We start from the raw sequence: 27,834 nt of genomic DNA, 5'->3' as shown, positions 1-27,834 counted from the left end.
GGACAGGATCATGAAGCCATGAACGAGGCCTGGATGCTGCTCAAAAGCAAGGGCCCGGCCTTCCCTGATGGGATTTTCTCTTAAACCTCATTCTCTACCTCCCTCCCCCTTCCCAGTGTGGGTAGGGAACAATCCCCTACCCTCAACCTTCCAAGACTCTTATTTGATGCTTTTAAACTTTTTTCTTTATTTAGACAGAAAAGACCAACTCTTTAAAATGCAATAAATAAATAAGTTAAGCATAGAGAACTGTCTGAAACTGACTCCCCGGTCTCCCCTTACCACCCCCACCCCCACCCCATTTTCTTTTCCCTAAAACCTCTTCCTAAAGAAAATGATCAGGTAATAAACCCCTTGACCCCTCCCCACACCCCTCCTCCCAATACCCAATTACCCCCCAAAGCAAAGGGAGAAATTAAGAGAGAGAAAAAAATCCAAGGGCAACATTGTCTAAACTCCCAGAAAGAGAGATGGCAGCGTCCGGGCCAGGCCGGGCGGGCTGGATAACGCACGGGTGGTAGTGGTATTTACACAGAGGGAACCAGCAGAGACTGTAAACATTTTTAGGGGTTCAGGGGAAGGTCTTTTCCTCGTGAAAGGAGGAGGGTCTCTGTGGCTGACTGGCAGAGAGGCAGCCCTCAGGGCTCCCCCACACCCTCCTTAGAGGGGGCCCTTGGGGGAGGCAGTGAGTTTTAGGGCTGAGAGCCCAGGAATCAGGGATATCCTACCTCTAGCTGAGGGTGGAGGGGAGTGAGAGCCAGCTTCCAAGAAACCCCTAATGTGGGGAAGAGGCTGGGGTGAGGGTGAGCTGGGAGTGTGTGGCAGGCCCCTGCGGCTCTCCTGGGGCCTGCACGGGTAGAACAGGCCCACTGTTGGGGGAGGCAAGTACAAACGCTGGGCACAGAAGGCCTGTCACAGGAGCCCAGCAGAAGGCAGATACCCCGGAACCTTCGAGCCTGTTCCTCGCTCCCTCACAAAGGCCAAAAGGGCATCTAGGAGGAAATGGGCCCTTGGAGCCAGGGAAGCATAGCCATGGCCCTTCAGAGAGGCAGGGGGGTGGGAGGGGCCGGTGTCTTGTGGCCCGGGGGCCACGAAGCAGCGTTTGCCCCAGAACCCAGTCAAGGCCCAGAGCAGGTGTGCGGAGAGGGCCGGGGCCAGTCGTGGGAAGAGGGTGTGAGGCGCCCCTTCCTCTGGGATCTCCAGACCTGTGAAGGAAGAAACATGGGTGAAGCATGGGGAAGAGACCGCCGATGCGGATCACGGGCTCTGGGGGAGGGGAGGGGGCTGGGGTGAGCGACAGCATCTAGGATGGGGCTGCCTGAGGAAGGCAGATCATCAGGCCTCAGTCCAAACGGACCCATCTGCCCCCACCCCCCAGCCATGAGAGCAGGGATAGAGGAGACAGGAGGGAGGGGGCAAACCATACAGGAAACCAAACGGTATTAGGAAGGAAATAGACAGCCCATGAGAAAAATAAAGACTGGAGGGGGAGAGAGGCAAAGAGATGACAACAGACAGGCAGGCAGAGAAATGGAGAGAGAGACAGAGAAGGGGGTGCGTGTAAGAGACAGACACCTGGAAAAAGGGAACATCCGCAGAGAAGGCCAGGGCAGAGCCCAGGTCACGGCTCAGGGATGGAGTCTCATGGGGTGAGACCACCCCCGGCCCCCAGTTAGTGCTCTCATTCCTTTTTGGAAAGGAACACAGAAAGCAAGAGAGAAATGCACAGAACACAGACCACAGTCACCAACCACTGTAGACCAAGCACGTCCCGCGAGCTGCCCCCGGCCCTGACCTTGGGCTTGGGGGTGCTTCCCTCCGCGGCCCCTCCCCAAAGAACAAACATTCGGCTCCAAAGACAACACGCTCGTTCCATGCAACTTACAGGGGCCCGGAGCAGGGGTCCGGGGATGGGGGCTTCGGCCGACAATGGACACGGGCCCTGGGCTGGGGGGGCCCCCAGGGTTGGGGGAGTTAAGCAGCCAGGATTGGGGGGAAAGGGGAGAAACAGAAAATGTGGGTATTTTTCTTGGGTTGTGTTTTCTCAAGGGTTTGGTCCAAAGGAGATTAAACAGTGCGAAAGTAACCAAGGCTCACAGCTCTGTGGCCATGAGGTTGAGGTGGTGGCCAGCAATGGGGTGGAGGAGACCTGATAAGTAAACTTCACAGGCGGCGCGACATTTCAACCTCTTCCACCTAAACCAGAGCAACTCCCAAGAGGCCTGAAAATGGGCTCCCCCAGTCTGTCCTGTGCACTCTGCTGCCCCATGGGTCTGCTGCTACATGGGAAAAATCACCTGAAGTCCAGGGAAACCAGGGCTGATGTCCTCACTTCTCAGGACAACAGAGATTCTAGGAGCCAAGGATTCTAGGGCCCTCTGGCACCCTCAGCCAACCCCTTAATCCTCCAGTCCTATTCCCCTAATTCCACTCTAACCCGAAGGAAAACCAGAAAGAGACACACACAGACATGGACACTGACCAGACAAACGAGACCAGATATTGTGGAAGGTCCAGGGAGTGGACACATATATACAAAGACTTGGCTCTTTCTGGGGTCACGGAGGGTGTGTGTGTGTGAGAGAGAGAGAGAGAGAGAGAGAGAGTGACTCAGATTATTGAAAAACAGCTGAGGGAGCTGCCCCAGCCCCCTGCTTCAAGTGCCCAGGGTCAAGGGTGGGGTGGGCATCCCTGAGGGTGGTGGAGGACAGGGGTGGGGTGTGTAGTCCAATCGAGGGCCCTGGCTGCAGTGTGTGAAGCTGGGGAGGGAGGCCACAACGGAGCGGGACCCACCTGGGGGCCCTCAGTAGGGCCGGTTGGCATCCTTAGGCCGCTTTAGCTGGACTTTGAGGCGCTTCATGCCGATCTGGAAGCCATTCATGGCCTGGATGGCAGCCTGGGCACTGGCCGGATTGTCGAAACTCACAAAGCCTGGGGTGAGAGGGGCATAAGGCCCGGCCCAGCCCCACCTCGCTCTTCCGTGCTTAGGAGACCTCTGGCACTACCCTGTGTCTCCCAAGTGTCCCAAATGCCTAGAAAGCTGCCTGCCACATAGCAGCATTCCTTAGGAATTTGTTGATTGATGGGTTGAATGGATGAATCCAGTCCAGCCACTCCAACTACCACATTCTTCCCAGCATTCTGTGCCGGTGACCCCTTCCTCTGCCTGGATAGCTCTGAGCCTGCCCTTTGAAAACGGCCACTTCCAGACCCTAAATGGCTTCTGAAGCAGAGAAGAACATTCCCTTTCTCCCCTGAGGAAGACTTTCAAAGATGTGAAGGCAGCTAAAACCGACTCCCCAAGCCCACCTTTTGCAAACCAAACATCCCCAGACCATAAGCCTATTTCAGACCTCATGGGACATGAATTTGGCCAGTTTTTAAGAGAAACGCTGAAGGAAGAAGAGGTGGGCCGAGGCAGCAGCTGGGTGTGGCATGTTGGGTGTGTCAAAATGGCTCTTTTGTACTCTTGGATAATCAGTATTTCAAATACTGGGTCCACTGTGACCATAAATGCCTTCAAATATATTAGACCTTGTCCTGATTTGGAGTATGGCAAAAAATGTGCCATATCATATTCTTACCAAAACATTTGCTTTGATTGGTGGCCCGGTCAACAAAGACTTTGGCTGAGATGACGTGGCCAAAGGGGACAAACATCTGGAGGATCTCTGAGTCAGTGAACTCCTGGGGCAGGTGGTAGATGAAGATGTTGCAGCCATCAGGGCCTGGGTGGCGACAGAGACAGAAGAAAGAGCTCAGTGACTGGGAGGCACACACCCCAGAAGCAAATGTCCCAGGGAAAGCAGAGCCTGGGAGTGCCCTCCAGTCCCAGTCCTTGACAGTGTGGGCCAAGTCTCCGGCCACTCCCTCCCCACTTGCTTTCATCCTGACACGTGGGCAAGAGCTGGGCTCAGCGCGGGGTGATAGGGAGTCCCCAAGCCCATAACGAGGGCATTCCTGTCTCCCAAGGCCCCAGCCAGCACCTTCTCTTTGCTGCTGCTGTTGCTGCTGCTGCTGCTGCTGCTGCTGTTGAGGCGGTGGTGGGGGCTGCTGGGCGACCAGGGCTGGAGGCTGCGGGAACGCAGGTGCAACCAGGCTGTAGGCTGCTGGGTAGGCTGCTGGGGTGGGGAGAAGAGAGAGGCTGATGGGGCTTCCCTGACTTCTTGAGCCCTCTCAGCCAACCCTGTCTCCCTTCCCCTAGCCCAGGCCAGTGGCACCTGCAGGGCTGAGAAGTGGTCAGGGAAGGAGCTGCCTCAGACCCCTGGGTGTGCTGCCCTTAAAGACCCCTCCCCACAGTTGGGCTTGTCAGTAAAGCCTGAAGAGGGTGATTGGCAGGGAGCCAAGAAGCCCAGACCCAGTTACTGGGCCTCTTTTCCTCCTGCCACCTCTCCCACCTGAGCAGGGGCCCTGGCTAGGGCGCCTCACCTGTGTAGTGCTGCATCCCTGCGTAGGCCTGCTGCAGGGGGTCCACGGGGGCCGCGGGGCTCTGGGCTGGGGAGAGCAGCACAGACTATGAGCGTGGACCTGGCACAGAGTGGGGGCCCTCAGTGCCTCTCTGGGCCTCTGGGCCGAGGCCAGGCAGGTGGGGAGCAGAGCTTCTCTGGGCATGGGGTGTGAAGTGAGAAGGCGGAAATGCACAAAGCAGTGGGAAGAGGGGAAAGAGCCCAGCGTTAGGAAGACTTGGGTCTGACTGTCTTGCAACCCTGGACAGGTCGCTTCACCGCTCTACACCTCAGCTTCCTGGCCGAGCCCAACAGGAAGGATCATCCCCGCCCAGGATGGCAGGGCAGGAGGAAGCACCTGTAACCCCCAAAGCTGGGAGGGAAGGTGTGTCCTGCCTCCCTAATGGGAGTGGTGGTTTAGATGGTTGCTGGGACGAAGTGGGCAGGCAGAGAGTCCCACCTGGGTAGGGGTGAACCCCGTTGGGATACAGAGCATCAGGGGCAGGCTGCCCAGTGGGCTGGGTGGGCACCGGGCTGTAGCCGTTGACGCCCAGGGCAGCCGGAATGGCAGAGACAGGCGTGGCAGCGATGGCAGGAGGGGTGCTGGTTCCTGGGGAGGAGAAAGCGACAGGGAGAGAGCAGAGGAGCAGACACACACACAGGCAGAGAACCAGTCAGCAAGTCTGTGGGCAGAGGGGAGGAAGCAGGCCTCTCTGACCCCTGAGTCCCTCCCAGACCCTGAGGCTTCCCTGAGCAATGCCCTGTGCCCCTCCCTACCCCTACCATGCTTAGCTCCCTTGCCCGGCCCTGCCCAGGCCATACCTGAGGATGGGGTGATGGGGGTGGCGATGAGGCCATTGGCATTGATGGCAGCCATGTGCTGCATCTGCACGGCAGCCATGGTGGCCATGGGGCTGAGGTAGGCACTGTGAGCCGCTACCAGGGCCGCCTGCTGCTGCATCAGCTGGGGGGAGGGGAGAGGAGAGTGGGGCAGGCCCCCTGTGCCCCAGCCTGGCTCCCTCCCAGCCCGGGGCCTTGGCATCGGGAGGGTGGGGGCAAGATACAGGGGGTCAGGAGGGCTGGCCCGGCATCAGGGGCAGTGCTCACGGCCTGGGTGTAGGCGCTGTAGGCTCCAAACTGGAGGGCGATGGGGCTGAACATGCCCAACTGGGTGGCCACCTGCTGCATGCGGCGGAGACCTCGCTCCTTCTCGGTGTCAGCAAACTTCACCACCAGGCTGGACGAGGCACCCTGGGCACGGGCCCACACACAGGTCAGAGGTGCAGGGTCAGGGTCTCTCCTCCCCAAAGCCCTCAGGACCTGGTCTCCATTCCACCCCCATGGCATGGCTTGGCCTCTCTGAGAGGGCGGCCACCATTTTGCGTATGAAAGATGGGGAGATATTAATCCCACTCTCTCCCTATGCTAGGATGTGCAAGAGGCTAGAAGAAAAAATGAGGAATGTGAAGGCACATGCTTGGAAAGTGAAAGGCCTACCGGAATGAAAAGGGCATCATTGGCTACTCTGTGAGGACTCTGAACTGGAAATCATCCCCACCCTGGGTCGCCACAGCAAATGTTTAATCTCAGGCTAGTCTTCCCTTGTAGCTGCCCTGCGTGCCTTACCACGACTCCTGCCCCCACACCCCAGTCCTCATGGTGTGCCTCAAATCTTAATACTAGTCTGAGCTGAATAAAAACCAAATTGGAGCATTTGCAAGGATGATGGTAGAATCCTAGAATCTCAAAGCTGGAAGGGGCATAGGGTCATTGGACACAGTTCTCTACCCAATGCTGTGTCCCCTCCACCAAGTCCCCGTGAAATGTCTGCCCAGCCTTTGCTGGAGAGCTGTGAGTTATGGGAAGTGCACAGCCTTCTGAGTCAGCCAGTTCCAATTTAGAGGTGGGCTCTAGACTGGTCACTGACCTAACGCTGCTGTGCAGGGGCAGGGAAGAGGGGTGCACGTGGGGCCTCTAAGCAAGTGTCCTGGCGCCCCAGCAAATGAGGGTAGGGGGATATGGGAAGGCTGGAGAAGAGATGGGGGTGAAGGGAGGGCTGGGGAATGGAGGGAGAAGGAGAGGGATGTGAGGGAATTTGGCTGAAGGTGGATGGGGAATAGGGGAGGAGTGGGGAGGTGGGGAAGTGCCATTTGAAATGTGAGGGTGTCCCTAGGCAGTTTGGTTCTTCTGCCAGGACATTCCTTTCCAATAAATTCAAATAGCCCATCCTGAGTGGACTGCTTCTCTGGGCCAGGGCCTGGCAGGTGGGCAGGGTGGGAAGGAGAGGCCCGGGGGCAGGGGAGTGGGGCTCACTGGCAGGGTCCGGCTGCTGTGAAGGGTGTTGATGGCCGCCTGGGCCTCAGCGTGGGTCTGGAACTTCACGAAGGCGCAGCCTGGAGAGGTTGAGATGGAGGAGGAGAGGGGTAAGCACCCATCCCCACGGGACCCCGCGGTGGAACCCGATGCCTAGGGAGCCTTGGGGGTGGAACAGGAAGGGGAAGGGCCCAGTGGGGAAGGGGGAAGTGGGTGGACTACCTTTGCTGGTGCCATCTGGCCCCCGGAGCACAGTGCACTCGTCGATGGTCCCGAAGGGCTCAAACATCTTCCGGACGTCCTCATCTGTCTGCTGCTTCCCTAGCATCCCCACAAAGAGCTTCCGGTCTTCTGGGTGGTAGGGCACAGGAGGAGGGCATGTTCAGGGCCTCCTGGCTGCCTTCCCAGCCCTTCTTCCGCCCTTCCCTGGAGCTCCTAACACTACTTCCGCTACCCTAGGGTCCAATGGCTGTAGGGGCTGATGGTTGGGGAATGGGGTATAGTTGCAGAGGGTGCTCATCCCAGCTCTGAGGGACTCGCACTCCACCCTGGGCCTCAGTTTTGCCATCTGTACCCGCCCCAGATCTCACCCCCTCTGGCCACACTGACTCCTATCTCACCGCAGCTGGGAACTCTTCAGAATCATCAGGCTTTCTCCCTCAAGAAATGCTACCCCTCGACAACTCCAGGCCCTGGGCCTGGGGGTGGGAGGAGAGGGACAGAGTCCAAAGGCACAGAACCTACCTCCTCGGCTCTCGCTGTCGGCTGGCTTGACCTGGATCGGCCTGTTCATCTGAAGGAGAGAAGAGAAGGCAGCTGCTGGGGACCTCCTCTGAACACCCAAGAGCCCTCCCAGGCCAGGCCCTGCAGAGAGACTAGAGGGGCAAGCCCCAGGCCCTCTAAGTTTCTGATGGGAAGGAAGGTACAGGGCCTAACACTGTTCAGGATGAAGGCCTGAGGGGATCAGAGGCACAGAGAGAGAGGATGTAGAGGGAGAGGCTCATGGGCACAGCTCCAGGCTCAGGTTGGGCTCCTGATGACTTGGCCAGGGATGGGTGCTGCTGTCTTGAGTGGGAGAAGGGGGCCTGCACATAGGACCCGGGGCCTGAGAGAGAGCCCGACCAAGGAGTTATTTAATAAGAATTGCCTCAATTCTACAAAGTGGGCGCAACAGAGGCCACTCTGAAGAAGCCCCAAGGAGGACTCTAGACTGAGGGAGACCCCACAGAGGCCCAGACTTCCTTCTGACCTCTAGAGGTGTGTCTGCCTCTCTTTCTGCCCCCCTATACCCCTTGACCCCAGGGGGAAGGCACTCGGGCAGCACAAAGGGAGCAGATGCCCAGTCTCCGTGGCAACGGGAGAATGCGCACCATGGCAACCGCCCACTCAGCCTGATTTATCCGTCCCCGTCGCCCTGGCGACCGTGGTGACGTCATCACTTCTGCTGCTCCACACACCCAGAGAAGGAGTGGGGTGGGGGGTGGTAACAGGGTATGCTGGGGGTGGAGGATTTGGTGGGGGCTGGGAGGTGGGGGAGGGGCCCAGAAAACCTTCCTGATTCTGGAGAGAGGCTTGCAGAGCAGGCCCTGCAGGGGCCATCCCATCCCTTCTCCTGCCTCCCTCCTCCAGAGCAAATCCTTGGTGCCTGGAGGGCTCTAAAGGAGGAGTTGCTGTCCCGTGCTCCTTCACAATTTACCCTGTGCACGGAAGTCCTCCAGAGCTCTAACCTCTCCCTGACCCCTGCAGTATCTCCCTTTGTTCAGTCTTCAGTGGAAATGGAGAAATTCCTAGTTCCACTCTCCATGTTCTTGTCTGGTGAGAGGACTTGGAAATTACTCCTGCAGGTTGATTTTCTTAACCAGGGTGGGGAGTATTATAGGAACTGGAGAAAGAGGAGAAGGACTTAGTATTTAGTGTCTGAAAATATTTCGCTCTTGAGGACTCTGACAGCTGGAACCACACCTGGTTGCCCCACTCATCTGACGGTGGGGCAGTAGTTCCAGTGACCAGAAAAATTAAACCTCAATTTACATTCTGAGGGTGAGGCTAGAGGTACCCTCAGGAAAGGTACTGGACTGGGAGTCAGGAGACCTGGATTTGAGGACTAGCCCTGCCCTGCCACTTACTAGCTGGGCGACCTTGGACAAGCCACTAGTCCCCTCTGGACCTCAACTTCCTTATCTGTAAAACAACGGGGTGGGCCAGGCGATGTCTAATCAGGTTCCGGTCAGCTCCAGGCTCCAGCATGTGGAGATCCTGTGTGTGGCATCATTTAGCGCCGAGAAGTGCAGAAGTCACAGTTGCTCCTGCCCCTTCTCACCCTGGATCCTCACCCAGGTGTCGCATCATGCCAGTCAGTCTGGCCGACTCCACCAGTTAGGTATTCCCGGCCTCGGACCAAACCTAAGCCCCACCTCAACTGATACTCCTTTCCCAGGGCCCCACCCCCGCCCCCCAAATCTCTGAATCTGAGAGCAGCTGGTGAGGAGGGAGGGTAACAGTCACACAAATCCTCCAGCCAATCTGCCCCCAGCTTTATCACCCGCCAATCTGGGATTATCCCATCGGAGGCTCAATCTCCTTAGGCATGTGTGTGCGGGTGCGCATGCGCAAGCAAAGCGTGTCGTGGGGGCAGATGCTCAGGGTGCATGGGCTTTCACCTCCTTCTCTCCTGTGCTCTAGCCAAAGCACTCAGGAAATTCCCTCACAGGCACCTCCGCAGCCAGGCACCCACCCCTACACCCACGCCAAAAGAAGCAGAATCAGAACCAGGGTTGGGGGATTCTTACGCTTGGCGCTAGCCCCCTTCCCAGCAGGCCTGGGGATTTGCTGTTCTAGATGGAGATGGGAACCTGGGACCCAGAGAGAAAGGATGCAGTTCCCTCCTGGCATAGGCTCCCAGGCACAAAAATAGCATCTCGAGAAATACCCACGGCTGATGTGGATTCGCACAAAGAGACACACAAGTGTACAGACCACAGCAAGGACCGTGCTGACGGTAGGCTCCCCCTACACCCTCACAGACAGGACCCTTGGCGCCCCAGTGTCCCCTTCCCAGCCTCCTTCTTCGTGGCCTGGCACTTCCTGTGGGGAGCTCAGGCTTCGTTAGCTCAGCTCAGACACACCTGCCCCCTCCCCTGAGTCCAGCTGTGCCCTGTTTACCTGGCAACCAGGCGCAGCACCTTTCCTCCCTAGTTACTACCCACCAGGTGACAAGCCCTCCCTCGGGCCTCCCAAAGAAGGAGTGGCTATTTATATCCCAACCCAGTATAGCCGAGCCCCTCCACCACGGTCACTTTTAAGGCCTTCATCTTTCTCGCCAATAGCAAAAACCCCACTTCCAAGAAGACCTCACAGTTCTCACAAAATCTAATTCTTTTGAGGGTACAGCCTGGGGTCCTGCCACTCCTGGCTCCACACTTGTTCCCGGCGTCCCAGACCACTGACAGGTTCTCTCCGTGGGGCCAGAATCCACCTTCCTGACTGCAGACCGACAGGGAAGGCCCATGTCCCCCAAGTGGGATTTTGGTTCAGGGTGAAGGGGGAAGAGCTGGACAGAGGGCAACCCCCGCTCCACCACCTCCATGAGGCCACACCCTGCTCAGAGGACAAATTCAGGGACCTGTGGCAGAGCCACTCCTGGGAACTCTTAGGGGAGAGAAAAGGAAATGGGGCTCAACAGCTATAGGCCCAGCCCCCATTCTTTCTCTTTCTCTCTGCAGCCCAAAATATCACCCTAGTATGGTAGCACCTTCTAGATTTTTGGGGTGACAGAGATGGGGAGCAAGGAGAGGGGGCTAAATGTCTGATTTTTAAAAAAAACCTGCAGTAGGAAGGCATGGAGATTAAACAGTAGGAAGAACAGTTATGCAGCAGCTGACACACTGCACACACACTCATGCATGCACACACACACTGCATGCACACACACGTGCAAACACACACTGAGGGGAGAATGCAGGTAGCAGGAGAAGACTTAGGGAAGACAAAGGGTCACAGACATCTGCTCCCCACAACTGCCCTGGGTCTGTTCCTTCAAACCCCTTGGATGGGGGTCCCTCTTGGAGGATGGAACCCTCATTTCCTACTGGAAGCTGTGTCAGGTCCCTCTGGATTCTGTCCCCTGGGACAAGGGCTAAAGTGGAGAATTCAGCGTCACCTAGAAGCTCTGGAGCAGGGCTAGACAATCATTAGCCAGGCGCCCTTCTTCCTCACCCCCACCCTGGGCTGGACTTCCTCAAGAAGGGCAGGTGGTGCCTCTCCACACCCAGGATGGAGCTCTGCCTGAGCTGCCAGGCAGCTGGAGGGGCACAGACCTAGGGTGGACACCTGCAGCTGGTACACATGACCTTTGGGGCTCATGCCCATCCCCAGGCTGTCTCTCATCCATGTCTCCACTCCAGTCCTCTTTATCTACCTTTTCCTCTGACCCCCTCTCATTTCTGCAGGGGCTCTGAGATAGGGAGACAACAGAAAAAGACAAACAGCAATGGAGATGAAAACTGTTGATTTGTGAGGGGCCTCCACAGAGAAAAGCAGGGAAGGCAAGTTGGGACTGGATGGGGACCAGGCTTCCCAGGGATACGTGTGCCCAAACCCCACACATCTGGCCTGTCAAGAGCTCACATGCCTGTGTGCACAAACACACGCTCGCCTTGGGTCCTGCAGCTCACACACGTGCATGGCCCTTAACTCTGGCTGTGACAGGCAATGCCTATTCTTGACACCGACTGGGATAAGATCGTTGGTGGGCGTGGGGGTTTGGGTGGATTTGCCGCAGTTGGCTTTGCTTTCCTAGCAGTACTCAAAGGTTGAGGCCATGGAAGGGCTGGGTCATGGACCTATGCAGGGTTTGAAGTTGGGGGTGGTTGCAGCAGTTCTAATTTTCTCGGGTCCCCACCTGCCCTTTCCCCATCTGTTTTTTCTATTTCCCTCTTAGGAAGAGATGGGTGAGCAGCAGCATTCTCCACTTCCCATGTTGGAGAAGGAGTAGAGGCCAGGACAGATGTGTCTCTGGCACCCAGACCCTGCTGAGCAAATGTTTGCTGAAGGTGGGGACGGAGTTAGGTCTCAGGAAGGCACTTGCTGGGATTCACAGTCTGGGAGAAGGCAGGGCAGACAGATAGCAAAGGGAGTGGGGGCATCCTTTCCCCCCAGCTTCCGTGACCGGGGGAGGGGGACAGTCCAAGATTCTTTCTTCCTGCCCTCAGTTGCCAGCCCAGGCTTGGGACAATCAGCAAGGCTGGCTGGGAAGAAGACACAAAGAGATAGGACCTTGCAGGAGAGGGGCCACCTCTGAGGCCACCCCTGCCTCCCTGGGCATACCTGGTGGCATCAGGCCTGATCCTCTACAATGTCTGTCCCTGCCCTTGCCTGCTACTTCCAGGCCTACCTCCAGCCCAGACCTGCCCAGGCCTGCCCAGGCCCTGCTCTACCCTGATGCTCTGTGGCTCTGTTCCTGGGACTCTTCCTGGGAGACAGAAGGGAGATGAGAGCTCAAGAACCAGCACCGAGATGCCAATCTAGCCGGCACCAGCTGCCTGTTCTCCGGGCACTCCTCCCTCATCTCATAGCCACCCAGCCTGCCTTTCCAGAGTGACAAAAGAGTGCCTGGGTCCCCCCTGCTCACCCTGATCCACACTTGGTGTCCAGAGACTTTTCCCCACACCTTCCAACCAGCGAGTCCTCCCTCTAGTGTTGCCCCATGGGCAGCTTGGGAAGTGGGGAAGGGGCTGCATCTGCTCCTGGTAAAAGTCATGTTTACGCCACTAATCGCTGCTTTCCTTCTCTCCAGGTAACAAGAAATGCATGCATCTACAGCAAGAAAGATGGATGCTACAGAGAGAGAGGGGGACTTCCTGGTGATGAGAGGAGGTGGAAAATATGCTCAGTGTCAGGAGGGTGGTGAGTCTCCTGCCACTTCTATGGCCCTTCTCAGTCCCCTGGCCCTGCAAAGGGCAGGACTCACCCCTGGAAGCGTCTTCTGTTCGTGCAGGGCGCTCTGGGCCTTCAGGGCTGAATCCCGGGCACAGTATGTCAGGAAGGCACATCCTGAGGAGGGGCAGGGGCAGAGAAACACGGCGGGGGGTGAGTCCTCCATCTCCCCTCTCTGAAAGGCTCCCTTCCAAAGACTGACGACTGGGAAGCTTTCCCTTCTTGTCATCTTCTGCCTGCTGGGGTAGAGAGGTGTCTCCAAGGGGTAGACACTCTAGCCCAGAAGTGGGGCAGACACCTGGAGGCCTAAATACTGGTGGTGATGGGAGAGGGAGGACACTTGGGCTGTCAGGAGATGGGCTTTGTGTAGGGAGAGAAGGACCATGTGACCGCCAGACAAGTAAGAGTAGTGTGGCTTTCTCTCCTGCTGAGCTGTTCTCCTTTCCCCTCTCTCCCTCACCTCCACCTCCCTCCATCTTGATCACCATCATCCCTCTCTTCTCCCATTTTCCCTATTTCCTCATCTCTCCTCACCTCCACCATAGGCAGGTGGAGGACGGAGAGTGAAATAGAGAAGGGAAGGGAAGAACAGTTAGCCGGAAGTGCCTCTTCCCTGTGCCAGGTTGAGGGGGAGCTAGTGTGGCCCCTGGGATCCCCGGTGCGTGGAGCTCTCCAAGTGCTGACCCTGACCGCCCCCACTTAGCCGCACAGCCCTTGGATAGGCCTGAGGAGCACCCTCCCTTCTCCCCCACTCTCTTAACTTTCTAAGCCTCCCACACTTTCCAGATCTTTACCAATCTCCAGCCTTCATGCCCTGCTTCCTAGTCCCTCTCTGTAGTCCTGGAGCTGCCCTGCCCAGTCCAGCTCCACGCTTTCCACATTGAACACCTGACCCTGTGTCCTCACCCCCATCCCAATATTATCTGAGGCTGCTCAGATTCTCAGTCTTGCTGCACACGCACACACACACACACCCCTACCCAGCTGCTTATCTCCCAAACCAGCTCTCTTGTCCCTCCATTCTTTCTTGAGTTCATCCCATGACATCAACACACCCATATGTCTGGGATCCACATCTTTGCAGCCGTCTTGACAACTCTTCAGCCAAAAGAGGCCCTCCTTAGTCCTTCACCGGGGTTTCCTGATCACTCTAGCTGAGTTCTTTTTCAGCTCCTCCATCCACTTTCCTCAGGCCTGAACTCTTCTCCTTCCACATCAGCCCTTCCCAGCCGCTCCACCCCTCCAGCCTGGCTTAACTTCCCCCAGCCTCCCAGCCCACCCCGAAGCCTCTTCAGCCTGCCCGACCCCTCACCCTTGTGCAGCCCGGTGTACTTGTCCTTGATGACAGTCAGCTCAAAGATCCGACCAAACTGTTCGAAGATGGGCTTCAGGTCCTTCTCCTCCAGATGCCTCGGGATCTGCCCCACAAACAGCTTGATGGCATCTGGCTCCTTCATTGAGGCGGCCCAGGAGGAGGGGCCGAGAGGAGCAGGGAGAGGCCCAAAGGCCAAGGGGAGCTGCCCAGCAAGGAGATAAGTGGTGGGGCCCGGGGGCCCAGCCGGGGCTGGCTTTCCCTTTGGCCCCCAACCACGCTGCTAAGCAGAGGGGCGGCTCTTCACACAAAGGAGGCCCAGGGAGTTGAGTGCTAGGGGTCAGGGGTCTAGGCAGACGCTGTCATGCCACCAGGGGGCATCGCCCAAACAAACGATCTCCCTCCCAGAGATCTGGCAAATGTCCCAGGATGGGGGTGAGTATGGCCAAGACCTGGAGGGTTAGGTGGTAGCCGGGGGTGCTAGGGCTTAGAGGGCTGGGAACTGGGAGTTGAGATGAGAGCTGGAGGCGGGGAAAGGGCCTGAGGAGGGTGATGGGGAGGAGACTGAGGGGTTAAGGGGCCTGCTATGGTTGCCAGCAGCGTCAGTGAGTGGGGCCCACTCCTGATGTGGGGCAGGTGAATCTCTCGTTGGCTTCCCTGGGAGGACACCTCCCCTGTGGCGGATCCTTCTGCTGGGTCCGAAGATCCCTGATGCCAGATGCTTGATCTCTGATGGCGGCAGGGCTCCAGGGGTCCCTTTTGCCCTGCCGCCCCCCTTCAGGTCCTCCCCTCAGCCCCCCTCCCACCCCCACCCCAGTCCCCGGGCCTGGGCTGCTGCCGGCTGCTCCCGCCGCTGGGGCTGCCTGCTTTCCCGGTCACCTGGGTCCCGGAGCTCTGCTCTCCGGCCGCGCTCTCCTCAACAAAAACCTCCCCCCTCCACACCCCCCTCCCCACTCCCACCTCCTTTCCCCTGACATCAGTGATGTCACTCTCAGGGGTCGAAAACAAATTCTCTACCCTGGAGAGGGACGCACAATCCAGGCACGAGCCACGCCCTCTTTCTATCTCCATCCTCCCTGACTCCCTTCCCGCCCCCAGAAGAGCAGCTGGTCCTGTTGATAATAACCCTTCCCCCATCTTACTCCCCAGTCAGGAGTTGGGCAAAGCACTAAGATGGAGAATTTATAGAGGAACCCTAAAGTGGGGTCCATTGTTCCGGGGGCTGGAGCTGTCCCCGGTGCTGGAAGACTCAGCAGATGGGGGGTGGCGGGGAAAGAGGGGAGCCCGGCATCTGGGGAGCCCCAAGAGTAGAGAGTCAAGGAAAGAAATCAGGGGAAAGAAAAATGAGAAAGGACGGTTGCATAGGCTGAAGGGAAAGGAGATATAGATGGAGAGGGAAGCAGGTCGCAGAGTCTGGGGGAAAAAGAAAAAATGCAGAGAGGAAAAATGGAAAGGGACGTGGGGAAGGGGAGAGCAGGATGAGAAGAATGCAGAAAGAGAACTGTATATTTTCCAGAAAAGGAACCAAGAAAAACGATAGCTTTCTGGCATTTGCCGATGCCCCCTTCTCTCCCTCTGGGGGGTTTGTGTGTATAAGTGCGTGGGCAGAGAGGCCGCGGAGGCGGCGCGGCGGGCGCTCTCACTTGTAAGCTCCTTGAAGACCAGGACATCGTTTAATTCAGCATCTTACTGTTCACAGAGTCTAGCACCCTGTCTTGCTCATGCGTAGCAGGAGCTTAACAAACACTCCATGCAAACAACCTCTGACAACAGTGGATTCCTGATTCCTTCAGTGGGAAGAACCACAGCTGTCAAGCTTCCCCTTAGGATGCAGAAACCCAATTACTCTTTCCTTTGCTTCTTTCTTCAGTTGGGTTCTTTGAGTTGGACTCAAATTGAGCCAGGTAGCACAGAAGAGCAGGGGAGGCACATTCGGGGACCATTGCTCCCCTGACCATGGATACTTCTATGGATGATTGGCAGGCTCCACGATCTGGAGGGAGCGTGACCCCTCCATGCACTGGGCCCACTCAGAGCACGCCCTCAGTGCAGGGATTATCTGTGGACATCAAACCTTGTCAGTGGTGGCAGCCCTTGCTTTCTGTCAGTGCTCAGCAACGGGGGCTCTCCTGGGGCTCTGGGCTTTTGTAGAGCACCCTGTCTTCCTGTCATTCCCTTCTTCTCCCCCGGGGTAGGGCTGCTGTTTCCACAGAGGCACTCGTGTCTCTAAACTGTGTCCCAGCTGAGTCCCAGGGGCCTCCATTCCTGAGCTATCACGGCAGGCAGGCTTCTCTTCTGGAAGGGAAATAATAGTAACAGCCAGTGCTTACATGGCTCTTACAGTGTCCCAGGCTTTGTGCCAAGTGCTTTATATTTACTAACTCCTAAACCCTCACCACCCCCCTATGATGTAGATTTTGTCATCTCCAAATAGAGAGGAGGTAACCAAGACACAGAGCTGAAATAACTTGCCTAAAGCCATGCAGCTAGAAAGAGGTCTAGCTGAGACTGGAGCCTGGGCAGTCTGGCTCCTGAGTCCACGCATTTAACTCCCACATCAAACATTCCTCTTGAGAATGGGAGCAGTGGTGAAGTCTGGCCTTTCTTCCTCTTCTGTCTCCATTTAAGCCCTGGATGAGAGAGAGTCTTTCTTTTTACTGCTTGATTCTGTGGACCACCTCCCATCCTTCCTTAGCCTGTTTTTTTGTTGTGGCCTGGAGCCACGCTCTGGCAGGTGCTTGCATTTGAGTGAATGTGTATGTGTGTAGACTTGATTACACTTCATCACATGGATGCCCGGGTCCCCCAAGTAGGGTCCCCTAAGATGGGGTGGCAGTGGGGGGAGGTGCTAGAGGACTCAGTGGTGGGTGCTCAGAAGAAGCGAATGACGGCAGAGCCAGGGAATCAAGAAGGGCACACACATCTTGAAAGTAACTTTCCACTCACCTACCCCACCCCCACTGCTCCTTTCCTTGCCTTCTAATCTGATCTTGGTATTTATGGAGATGCTAAACAGATCATGTCCTCTGAGGATGGAGAAGGGGAAGACCCTATGGCCCTGTTGATCTCATTACTCTATGTCTTCTCAGCAGATCTGCCACCCTGCTGCTCATTCAGGCTTGGGGCTAATCATATTAATTGAAATATTAAACATTCACAAAAATGAATTAAAATGAACTCCCCTCACTCCTCCTCCCAGTCAGTAATTGGGGAGACAGCTGCAGACAGCAAAATGCGTCCAGTCCTTTGCTTAGTTTGTGGTCCCCAAAGGTGTCAGTCTGAGAGAAGAGGCAGGGTTTAGGGGAGAAGAGTGGTACCACTCATCATACTCTCCTTGCTGAGTGACTGTGAACACATCTCTGGTGTTCTTTCAGGCCATGGGATGGGAGTCCTGTGAGGTAAAGGCAGGGGAGCCCTGAGACTCAGATGCCTATTCTGGAAAGTTTCTCTCTAGGAGAGAGAGAGGCTTCCAGGATACTTTCTCTGCCCACCACCCCCAAGCTCACCCTCTTTTTTATTCCTCTGCAGTCAAACCTAGGCTGCCCTACATAAAAAGATTATTGAATTTATAAAGGGAGAGCTCTGATCCTGGCTTTAGATTCTTAGGAAATGAGAAATGCTGGATAATTGGGATATTTTTCAGAAAGGGCAAAATGTGGTGGTATGTGTGGGCAGAGTGGCTAGTCATGAAGTACTTACTGGCTTCCCTGATTGAATACAGAGTGAAGACATCTGCAGCAGAATTTATGAGAGTGCACAAAGAATTGATTCTATAACCTTCCTGCCCTCAAGTGGCTTCCACCTCAAGTGGAAGGTAAGACAGGCCAACACAATACATAATAGTGAGTACTGAGACGCTGTTAAAAAAACAAAAAGTAGCCCCTCTCATACATGGGCATTTGGGTCATAGGATGTGATCAGTGAAGAAAGGCTTGATTGATTATCAAAGCACAAGAAGATCACAGATTGGCAGACGGAGGGTATCAATCATTTCCTACTTGGAGGTGGGGAGGTAGAGAACACTGTGCATGCCTGTGTGTGTTTGAGTGTGTAGGTTTGCTGGTCCAGGCTCTGGCATTGTCTAATATAATACAAGCCACATATATGGTTTAAAAATGTCTAATAGCCATATATAAAAGCAAAAAGAAACAAGAGAAATTACTTTTAATAATAAATGTTATTTAACCTGATATATCCAAAATACTATTTCAACATGTAAATCAATTACATGTTATTAATGAGATTTTTTTCATACCAAGCCTTCAAAATCCTGTGTGTATTTTATATTTGCTGCACATTTAACACCTACAGCCACTTTTCAAGTGTTCAAGAGCCACAGGTGGCTTGTGGTGACTGTACTGGCTGGCACAGCTCTGGAGGTGCCACCACCAGCTTCTCTGGAGGGAGTGTGGGGAGAAAAGACAGATCTTGGCCAAGAGGAACCATTATCTCTGGTTAACCTCTTGCTCCTGCCGGGAAAAAAAAAAATCACTTCTGACAGATGGCAGCTTATCTCTCTCTCACTCTATTAACTCTCTCTCTTAAAAAAAGACAATCAACCAAAATGATCACTAACCAAGATGGGGTTCCTGGGAAGTGGCTTGTAGCCCACTATCTAATTTACTTCTTGTGGTTTTTCCTGGCTTGGGAACTGCCAACACTTTCACTTCTTTTCCTCAGTCTTTGCTGGAAAGGACAGAAGCAGACCAATGATAACCCCTCCACCGCCAGGGCCTAATGCTGAGCTTGTTTCTCATGGTATTTTCTTGCTCCTTAGGGCAGTTGTTCACAAATCTGAGAAGACAGCCTCCCTTTTTTCTCCTGCTTCTCAGAAGGCCTCTGCTGAGCACGATCTCTGTGGGGGTAGGAGCTCGGCATGTGTGTATTGACAGACAGGCTCATGCCCTTTCTCGTGGCTATTTTCAGCTCTCTGGCTTTATGTTTCACTTTCTCTTCTTAATTAGATACTAGAAGAACAAATCTTGAAGACCAAATTCCCTTTCTCCTCCCGTATTCAGTTGGGAGTGGAAGAAAATAATTTAGAATTTATGAGGAGCCCAGGGTGAAGAGAAAGTTAATCTACACAAAAAAGTCAGTCCAAGAGGGGGAAATTCTGGCAGAATGTCCCCCAGGTCCTTTCCAGCATCTTTAGTCGGACAGAACGTTCCTTCCTTTGCAGAACTCAGCTCACTCTATGTTCTGGGGTGCTTCCACGTTGTTTGAAGAATCCACGGCTCCAGTGTCGAATGTGTACAGGACAGAGGGACGGGTTGGCTTCTGGGCCAGTGGAAAGGGAAGAAGCTTGGGTTCTCTTTCCCCAGTACTAGGCTTCCTCTAGCTTCTGTCCAAGTGAGGGAGTCTGGAAGCAGATTCGGGGAGACCTTTTTTCCTGTTTTACTCTAGAGCTAACAAAAAAACCCTGAAGTTGGGTGGGGTCAAAAAGGGCTCATTCCACATACAATTAAGTCCAGAAATCAGTCCCTCAATCCGGGAAAGGCGATCCTTTAGAGACCCACCCCCCCAAGCCCCCGCCCCGGAGCTCACCCCTCAGTTCCCTCAGCCCCTAGCCCCCGCTTCGCTGAAGGGGCCGGGCTTGGGGGCAGGGCGGGGCCGGGGGCGGGGCCTCGTCAGCTCGCGGCCGGTCGCCTTGACGACCGCAGCAAGATGGAGACGCTGCCAGGCTTGCTGCAGCGGCCCGACCCCGGGGCGCTTAGCATAGCGCAGCTGGAGCAGCTGCGAAAATTCAAGGTGGGTGCGCCCGCGCCCCCATCCAGCGTCCACCAAAGTGTGGCTCCCCCAGGACTGGGGCCCCAGACTGGGAAGAGAGCCGCCGAGAGAAGGGGAGCGGGAGCCTGTTCCCTGATAAAGTGGGGAGGGCGCAGGGGAGACCCCCGGCGGACCTCTAGGCGTCTGATCCCAGCACAGAGCGCGACGGGCATCTGAGAGTGCAGAAAGAACTAACTCAGGGACTCGGCCAGAGAAATGGGCCGAAATTACTGCCAGACACATCCGACCTTAGTTAAGGCCCCTCATCCTGAACAGGCGGCAGAATGATATTTTATCTGTAAGAAGATGGGTGGCTTAAACTTTCAAGCATCCTGGGGAAAGACTTGGGTTAAATGCGCACGCCGTTTCCCGCAGCCCTTCACATCTCCAGGGCTGAACCCTGAATCTGTCTCCTAATGGAAGTGACCCTTTGTTCTTGCCCCCCAGATTCAGACTCGGATTGCTAACGAAAAGTACCTAAGGACCCACAAAGAAGTAGAGTGGCTCATAAGTGGTTTCTTCAGGTAGGTGGTTTTCCAGGCTCTGGGATTTGTGGCACGCAGGGTTTTCTTCGTTATCTCTAGAGGTTTCCTTCAGTTATCTCTAAATTCTTAAAAATATGTCTATTCATTTACTTTAACCGTAAGGATAAATACATACCTTATGACACTTGGAAGAGGGAATTTGGCGTTGCGAAACCCAACAGCCATCCGCTGGGTGTAGAACACTATTCTCAACCATAGGAGCTTAACAAAATCACTAGTTGAACTTAAAACAAAAATCAGTTGTCTGGTTGGCCCTTCCCTACTTGAAAACATTACTGTAGAAAAATTCCAAGGGTTGGAAGCCACTCTTTTCTTGGGGAAGAGAAGACAATTTACCAGCGTATCCTGGAATACGTTCTTTCCTTCACCCACCCTCCTTTCAGCCTGGCATTTGCTTGAATGGAAACATATCCTAATGGGATGAAGAAGGAGAATTAAAAAAATAAATCACGGAGCATCAGTAGATGAAAACAATAGAGCTATCTCAAATGCTGTTTGGTTATAGACAAATAGACAAGGTTTAAATAATTATAATGGCACCCATCTCCAGGCATTGTGCTGTTTCCCTACATTAGCACTTACCACACTGTATTGTAATTGAGCTGTCAATCTTCTGTTACTGGTCCAAAGCTCCGAGCTTGTGGAGTGTGTTTGTGTTCCCAGTGCCCACGCAGTGTGTGGCATCTTGGAACACTTTTGCTGATCCTCCCAGCACCTCCACAAAAGACAGGTGATTGTCATTTTTATTTTATAAGTGAGAAAATTTAAGCTCAGAAAGGTGAAGTACCTTCCCAAAGTTGCTGAACCAGGATTCAAACCCCTGGTTTTCCCACTGTATTGTGCTGTAAGCAGTCGGTCCCCATTTCCCGTCTGGACTGTGTGCTTATAGCCAGAGGCGGGCCCTCCCTTGTCTTCTCAAAAGTTGGCGAGGTCAGGCAAGGTGGCTCATGCCTGTAATCCCAGCACTTTGGGAGGCCGAGGCGGGTGGATCACCTGAGGTCGGGAGTTCGAGACCAGCCTGACCAACATGGTGAAACCCCGTCTCTACTAAAAATACAAAATTAGCCAGGCGTGATGGCACATGCCTGTAATCTCAGCTACTTGAGAGGCTGAGGCAGGAGAATCGCTTGAACCCAGGAGGCAAAGGTTGCAGTGAGCTGAGATTGTTCCATTGCACTCTAGCCTGGGCAACAAGAGCAAAACTCCATCGCAAACAAACAAAAAAAAGTTGGCCAGGCAGATGCGTTGGCTCACGCCTGTGATCCCAGCACTTTGGGAGGCTGAGAGGGGTGGATCACTTGAGGCTAGGAGTTCGAGACCTGCCTGGCCAACATGAGGAAACCCCGTCTCTACTAAAAATACAAAAATTAGTCAGGCGTGGTGGCACGTGCCTGTAATCCCAGCTACCTGGGAGACTGAGGCAGGAGAATCGCTTAAACCCGTGAGGCAGAGGTTGCAGTGAGCCGAGATTGCGCCACTGCACTCCAGCCTGGGCGACAGAGCAAGATTCTATCTCATGAAATAAAAATTAAAAAAACTCACTATTCATATTATAGACGTTTCTCCAAGTGGCAACAAATTCTCAGAGGGCAGATAGGGGAAGGAAACAGAGAAAACTGAAACCTATCCAGTTATGAAGGTTGGCCAGGGATAAGCCTTGGGCAAAAGAGAGTTTAGGGATCCTCTGTCAATATCAGACCTGAGGATCAGGCCGTCACCTTTTGCAACTTTTCTTCTAAAGGGAAATAAGATGATATTGTTCCTATCCTGGGGAGCTTGCTCTCCAAGTTAGTAGTAGTTCCAGCAGAGAGATTGGGGATAGAAGTTAAAAGCTGAAACTAAATCAACATTTGCATTGCTCACAAACAACAGGATTAGAATGCTTGGGGCTGATAAATAAGAATGAGTTGTTTCAGTCACCTGTCAGAGATGGCCTTGATTCTCTCTTTGTCCAGGAACAGTTTCCAGGAGCAGTCTGGGTGTCTGAGACTGGCTGCTGTGGGAACAGCCCCAGATACTTCCTTTCCTTTCTTACCATGTTCCTGTCAAGGCCAGGTAGGCCACCAGGTTTTTCTTTTTGCTGTCCCTAAAGCTACTCTACCTGAAATTCTTCTGACCTCTTTTCCTGGGTGGAGCTTGCAGAGGGTTTAGTGTTTGAAGTTTTAGGGTTTACTTTTGTTTGTTTGGTGTCATTGTTCCCTTTGATTGGTACCAGGATGAACCAGAATCAGCTTCTGTCCCTGCTGGCCACCTCACATGGTCCTTCCTATGAGAAAAGAAGAAGGGAGAAGTGAGGGCAGAGTCCTGAGCACCGTGCCTGTCCTTGTCTGTTCTGCAGATATCTGCTGTTGATACATTCCAAGCCAAAAGAAGCTCTGAAGGGTTCTTTCTGGGAAGCAAACTCCCCACTTGGGTTTTTTAGATCCTAATGATTTATGGCCATTCAGCCACAATTCTCCAGCCTATATTGGTAAATACAGCATACCAAACTCTTAACACCTTGAGTTTTGGACCTAAAAAATGGAAAGAGTAGGAATCTGACTTATTTTAAGGTACACAGAAACCTCAGGTTTTGTGCTGCAGATATGATAGATAGCCAGGTATGAAATTGTGGAAAGTATTTTTTTTTTTTTTTTTGAGACGGAGTCTCGCTCTGTCGCTTAGGCTGGAGTGCAGTGGTGCGATCTCAGCTCACTGCAACCTCCGCCTCCCGTATTCACGCCATTCTCCTGCCTCAGCCTCCTGAGTAGCTGGGACTGTAGGCACCCGCCACCACGCCCGGCTAATTATTTTGCATTTTTTTTTTTTTTTAGTAGAGACGGGGTTTCACTGTATTAGCCAGGATGGTCTTGATCTCCTGACCTCATGATCCACCTGCCTGGGCCTCCCAAAGTGCTGGGATTAGAGGCATGAGTCACCGCGCCTGGCCTTTTTTTTTTTTTTTTTTTTTTGGAGACGAAGTCTCCCACTGTCACCTGGGCTGGAGTGCAGTGGCGCAATATCGGCTCACTGCAGCCTCCACCTCCTGGGTTCAAGCTATTCTCCTGCCTCCGCCTCCCAAGTAGCTGGGATTACAGGTGCCTGCCACCAGGCCCGGCTAATTTTTTGTATTTTTAGTAGAGATGGGGTTTCACTATGTTGGCCAGGCTGGTCTCAAACTCCTGTCCTCGTGATCTGCCTGCCTCGGCCTCCCAAAGTGCTGGGATTACAAATACAGCAGTAATCATGTCCTTCCTTCCTTGGCTGGAAAAATCTTCAGTAGTTCCACAACGTTGCTTTTTTGGGTTTGTTTTTTAAAATTCTATTGAAATATACTGAAAAGTGACATATCCTAAGCTGGATGAACTGTCAGAGGGTGAAAATACACATGGTACTATTGTTCAGATGAAGAAATAGAACCTTACCAACACCTCACATCCTTTGTGCCCCTCCCAGTCACTCCCCTTAAATCCTGGCTTCTACTAGCACGGATTTATTGTGCGCTTTTGTATTTTATATGAATGGAATTTTACACTATGTGCTCTTTTGTGCCTGTTTCCTTTTGCTCAGTCGTATCTTGTAGATCCTCCATTCTCACTGCTGTATAATATTCCAGCATGTGTTATGCCATGTTTTGTCTATTTCCATTGTCTTTCAAATTGAGTATAAATGTCCCTCCCCAGCATTCAAGGCTCTCCGTAATAGAACCTCTTCTGTTTCCCACTACTCCCTGCATGCGTCCCTCACTCAAGCCAGACCACATTTCTGCTCATTCTGCTGACCCTGTGGAGCTCAGGCACAGATGCCTCTTGAGTGCTCTTTTGGACTCAAGATAGAAAGGTGTCTACAACCCACTTCCTACTCTCAAGGAAGTCATAGTCTATAGAACACAAACTGTTTCTCTTTCTGGGCCTTTGCTCTTGCTGTTTCCCTGGATCTGGAATGTTTTTGTCCCTCAACCCTCATCCTGCCTACTACAATCCCATGTGTACTTCAAGGGTCCTCTCAAATGCCAGCTGCTCTGTGAAGATTGTTGGGGTCCCCCTCTCAGTAACCTCTCTCCCCACTCTGATCTCCCAGAGCACTATTTAATACCCCTCTTTAGCACTTGTCAGAGGTTCCTTGGCCTTTTGGACATTTGGAAACTAACCTCTTCCTTTTTACTTACCTGTAAATTATTTGAGGTAGGGCTATATTTTATTTTATTTTGAAAAAAGCAATCACTCATATCTAGTGCAATTACTTGCACATAATTTGTGCCCAATAATTATCAAAATGAATTGAAGGAGAAGGGGGGCAAAATTCTTGAAGGTTAGGAAGGAGGGGCTTCTTGGGGAGTTGGGAGGCCTTGGCCAAGAGAACATATTATAGAGGGCACTGACCTTGGAGTCACAAGACCTGGGCCCTCTTTACTTTATTTACCAAGTTTATGAACTTGGGCAAATCATTAATCTTTTGAAGGCTTGGTTTCTTTGGATGTAAAATGGGGGCATAATAATGGTTGTTTCACAGGGTTGTTGTAAAGTGAGACAATATTTGTGAACATACTTTATGAACCATAAAACTCTATGCAATATAAGGCATTTTCAACTCTCTAGTGGCATTGGCCCTGCAGGTGTTACCACAGTGTCTCCTTGCTGGACTGAGGGGCCAATAACCATCTGCGGTCCATCTTTTAGCTCTGTTTATTGTATCTCCCTCTGCCCCTTGAATTCATGGTTAAGCTTACTCAGGACATTGTGGGGCTGCATATCTCCCACCATTCGTGGGCCGGCCGGCATGTTCTTCATCTTTGCCTCTTGCCCCTGGCTTGAGATCTGGTTCAGTGAAAATGATCGTTGAGGCCGGGTGCCGTGGCTCACGCCTGTAATCCCAGCAGTTTGGGAGGCCGAAGTAGGAGGATCGCTTGAGCCTGGGAGTTAGAAACCAGCCTGGGCCACATAGTAAGACTCTGCCACTACAAAAAAATATTAGCCATCGCACATGCCTGTAGTCCCAGCTAGTCGAGAGGCTGGAGATGGGAGGATCTCTTGAGCCAGGGAGGTTGATCGCGCCACTGTACTCCAGGCTGGGTGACAGAGCAAGACCCTGTCTCAAATAAATAAATAAATGCACACATAAACAAGGTTGTTGACGGAATGACAAGCCCCACTTGGCTGCAGCACAGCTCTTTCTCGACGTAAGCAATATCCTAGTGTATTGCCATTTAGGATGCTTCACTCCTTGCCTTAGATACGGAGTTGAAGGAAAATCATGAATGAAAGGGTCTTTGTCAGGAGTCTGCGGATTTATTGACTCCCAAGATGGTTGTGTCTCAGGTTCATCTGTGAAAGTACAGGACCTGAAGCAGTAGCCACAGCCTGCCTTAAAGTCTACTTTACCTCCCATCCTATCCCTTAATGTTTTCCAGAGAAATATTTTTGAAAAGACCAGACAACATCCTAGAATTTGCTGCAGGTGAGTAAGGCAGCGTCGGTTTTGGGTATCTGACAAAGCCAGCGCAGGGAGCATGATTGTGAGTTTAGACTTGAATAAGCCCAGGATTCTCCCTGCAGAGTCTGGGGTACTCCTTCACCTGATATCCCCAAAGGGAGCTTTTTTCAGCTTTTTCTTTCCTCCATCATCATTTCCTCAAAATCAGGACAGACAAGAAATGAGGCAGAACTTCCTCATGGTGAGGATTGTTAAGAATTTTGAGATTCCCAAAGGAACATAGCGGCAGTTTTTCCCTTGGGAATCTTAAAGCAGGGTTCTCAACCCTAGCTGTACATCAGAATCACCTGGGGAGCTTTTAGAACTACTGATGCTCAGTCCCCACCACCAGAGAGTTTTATTTAATTAGTCTGGGGTGGGGCCCAGCATACATAGCTTTAAAGACTCCCCAGGTGATTCTAATGGACTGGCTTCCCGAGATGCCTTAAGGTCAATGGTATTTAGAGGGAAAGGGATGGATTGGATGATTTCTTGGTTCCTGTTAGTCCTGAGAATTGGTTACATCCCAGACCTCAAACCATTGCTAACAGAATCTCAATACGCCTTTGCTAGCGCAGCAGATGCTGCCTCTGATTCACAGTATGCTGGGTGTATAAAAACCCTCATCTGGCGTCATCCTGCGAGAGCTTGGCTCTCCTCTGAGAGGGTATTCTCAGAGAAGGCGTGATAGCTCAGAGACAGGAGCTGGCAAGCGGAGCTGAGACAAGAATAATACTTGGCATTTATTTGGGCCCCAAGATGGGCCTGGAGCAGAAAACCCAGAGAATCCCTGAGCCCTCTGATGGCTCTCTGTGCGTCAGCAGGCGGAGGAGCAAACGGTGCGACTCGGGGTAGGTGGGAGGTGGGGGCAGGCACAGCGTGGAGGGGAGGCAGCCAGCCTCTGGGAGCCCTTCCTGGGAATGTTGGAGCTGGCAGAATCAGAACTGCTAGGGTGGGGGCAGTGACCGTTCATTTTACCATATTACATTGTAAAGCAGGGCCACCAGTAGTAGCAGTCCTGCTAGTACCAAGCCATCCTAACTTTTTGGTGGAGTAAGCTGTCTCCTTCCATGGGTAAATCTTTTCCCTTTGGGTATAGATGATGTCTTCTTTTTGATTTTTATCCCAGACTACTTCACGGATCCAAGACTTCCCAACAAGATTCACATACAGCTAATTAAAGACAAGAAAGCGGCTTAATTAGCAAAATCATGATGCTCAGCTGTTGGGAGAGACCAGACGGAATCCAGCCTCGGGGTGGGTGTTAACCTCACTTACAGACAGAGGCTTCTTTACTCTTGTGAAAATAAGCTCTGGTTTATTGGTCCAGGGTGTGAAAGAAATCAAATGGAGAATTTAAAGAGAAGTTTAATGTAAATGTTTAGTTTTTCCTCTACTGTTTTGGGGAATTAGGGACTGTGAAGAGAGGCCCAGGGTTGATCTGTCATGTCAGTAGCAGGAAGCTTCTTAATGTAGTGGAATGGATTAAGGGAATGGAAGTGGAAGTACAGTAGTTCAGGGGTAAAGATGGCAACAGGGAAATGGGGAGGGGGCCATTAGCATCAATATGATGTTCCTGCTGGTGGCCTTTCCTGTGTGACCTTGGTGGTGAGAGGGGAGACGGTTCCATTGCTTCTGGAAGGGGTGTGAGCAGTTTCCCTCCTTGCTTCTTGGATTGGGCACTTTCCCACTCCTGCCTCATCTTCAAGCCAGGCTGTGCCATTAAGGCCACCACACGTTTTTCAGGCAGAATGATTCCTGAAATGATATTGAAAGCTGGGATTAAAAAAAAAAAATGTGAGGTGGGAAAAGGTCACACTCCTAATTTGGTGGAACCATTTCTGTTTTGCAGGGTCATCTGGAGGCATGAGAGCCCTACTGCCATCAGTGTGGGTTTCCAAGCTGCCTTGGGCTCTGTCTACTGTCGCAAAAGCTTTTAAAGATATTCATTAAACACGGACCTTCCTGCTCTCTCTGCTTTATTTCACTCAAGAGGAGGAAGCCATCCTTCAGGGGAGGGCTGCTGCGCCCCACTTTGACGTGTGAGGCAGCCGGCCTGTTTCTGCTT

The 27,834-nt window shown here is 53.1% G+C and overlaps 2 protein-coding genes across 19 annotated transcripts; one reads left to right on the top strand and one right to left on the bottom strand.

Moving 5' to 3' along the window:
• Nucleotides 1-1,080: 1,080 nt before the first annotated feature.
• Nucleotides 1,081-14,942, bottom strand: CELF3 (CUGBP Elav-like family member 3). Of its 12 annotated transcripts, none has more exons than XM_009431420.3 (14): nt 14,884-14,942; nt 14,005-14,110; nt 12,727-12,809; nt 7,503-7,551; nt 6,981-7,109; nt 6,759-6,838; nt 5,553-5,696; nt 5,268-5,409; nt 4,906-5,055; nt 4,429-4,494; nt 3,987-4,121; nt 3,585-3,728; nt 2,794-2,931; nt 1,081-1,205 (listed from the first exon to the last, which is right to left on the bottom strand). In XM_009431420.3, the coding sequence occupies exons 4-13, from the start codon at nt 7,549-7,551 to the stop codon at nt 2,804-2,806; spliced, it is 1,167 nt and encodes a 388-aa protein (XP_009429695.3). In that variant the 5' UTR covers nt 12,727-12,809; nt 14,005-14,110; nt 14,884-14,942; the 3' UTR covers nt 1,081-1,205; nt 2,794-2,803. The 12 variants fall into 12 exon arrangements, with proteins under 12 accessions (XP_009429695.3, XP_016782596.2, XP_009429686.2 ...); XM_016927107.2 differs by having other exon boundaries at nt 6,981-7,106; XM_009431411.4 differs by having other exon boundaries at nt 13,748-14,110; nt 14,884-14,932.
• Nucleotides 8,209-27,737, top strand: RIIAD1 (regulatory subunit of type II PKA R-subunit domain containing 1). Of its 7 annotated transcripts, none has more exons than XM_063785408.1 (11): nt 8,218-9,133; nt 9,597-9,756; nt 11,207-11,302; nt 11,698-11,809; nt 12,553-12,662; nt 17,726-17,818; nt 20,218-20,294; nt 22,271-22,370; nt 25,705-25,751; nt 26,896-27,023; nt 27,619-27,737. In XM_063785408.1, the coding sequence occupies exons 5-10, from the start codon at nt 12,642-12,644 to the stop codon at nt 26,945-26,947; spliced, it is 390 nt and encodes a 129-aa protein (XP_063641478.1). In that variant the 5' UTR covers nt 8,218-9,133; nt 9,597-9,756; nt 11,207-11,302; nt 11,698-11,809; nt 12,553-12,641; the 3' UTR covers nt 26,948-27,023; nt 27,619-27,737. The 7 variants fall into 7 exon arrangements, with proteins under 7 accessions (XP_063641534.1, XP_063641478.1, XP_063641448.1 ...); XM_063785378.1 differs by having other exon boundaries at nt 8,297-8,573; XM_063785464.1 differs by lacking the exon at nt 22,271-22,370 and having other exon boundaries at nt 8,209-9,756.
• The last annotated feature ends 97 nt before the right edge of the window (nt 27,738-27,834 follow it).

The sequence above is a fragment of the Pan troglodytes genome, chromosome 1, assembly GCF_028858775.2.
Source record: "Pan troglodytes isolate AG18354 chromosome 1, NHGRI_mPanTro3-v2.0_pri, whole genome shotgun sequence".
Taxonomy (NCBI): domain Eukaryota; kingdom Metazoa; phylum Chordata; class Mammalia; order Primates; family Hominidae; genus Pan; species Pan troglodytes.
This window is presented reverse-complemented; position numbering and strand designations above follow the sequence as displayed.

Excerpts from the sequence above, each read along its gene's own strand:
- CELF3 (XM_054686475.2), bottom strand. The coding sequence starts at position 14,149 with ATGAAGGAGCCAGATGCCATCAAGCTGTTTGTGGGGCAGATCCCGAGG. Across the intron at positions 5,056-5,267 it reads CCCCATCACCCCATCCTCAG|GAACCAGCACCCCTCCTGCC; the intron begins GTATGGCCTGGG and ends TCTCCTCCCCAG. Across the intron at positions 4,495-4,905 it reads CGGGGTTCACCCCTACCCAG|CCCAGAGCCCCGCGGCCCCC; the intron begins GTGGGACTCTCT and ends TGCTCTCCCCAG.
- RIIAD1 (XM_063785408.1), top strand. The coding sequence starts at position 12,642 with ATGCTCAGTGTCAGGAGGGTG. Across the intron at positions 12,663-17,725 it reads TGCTCAGTGTCAGGAGGGTG|AGTGAAGACATCTGCAGCAG; the intron begins GTGAGTCTCCTG and ends GATTGAATACAG. Across the intron at positions 25,752-26,895 it reads CATCCTAGAATTTGCTGCAG|ACTACTTCACGGATCCAAGA; the intron begins GTGAGTAAGGCA and ends TTTTTATCCCAG.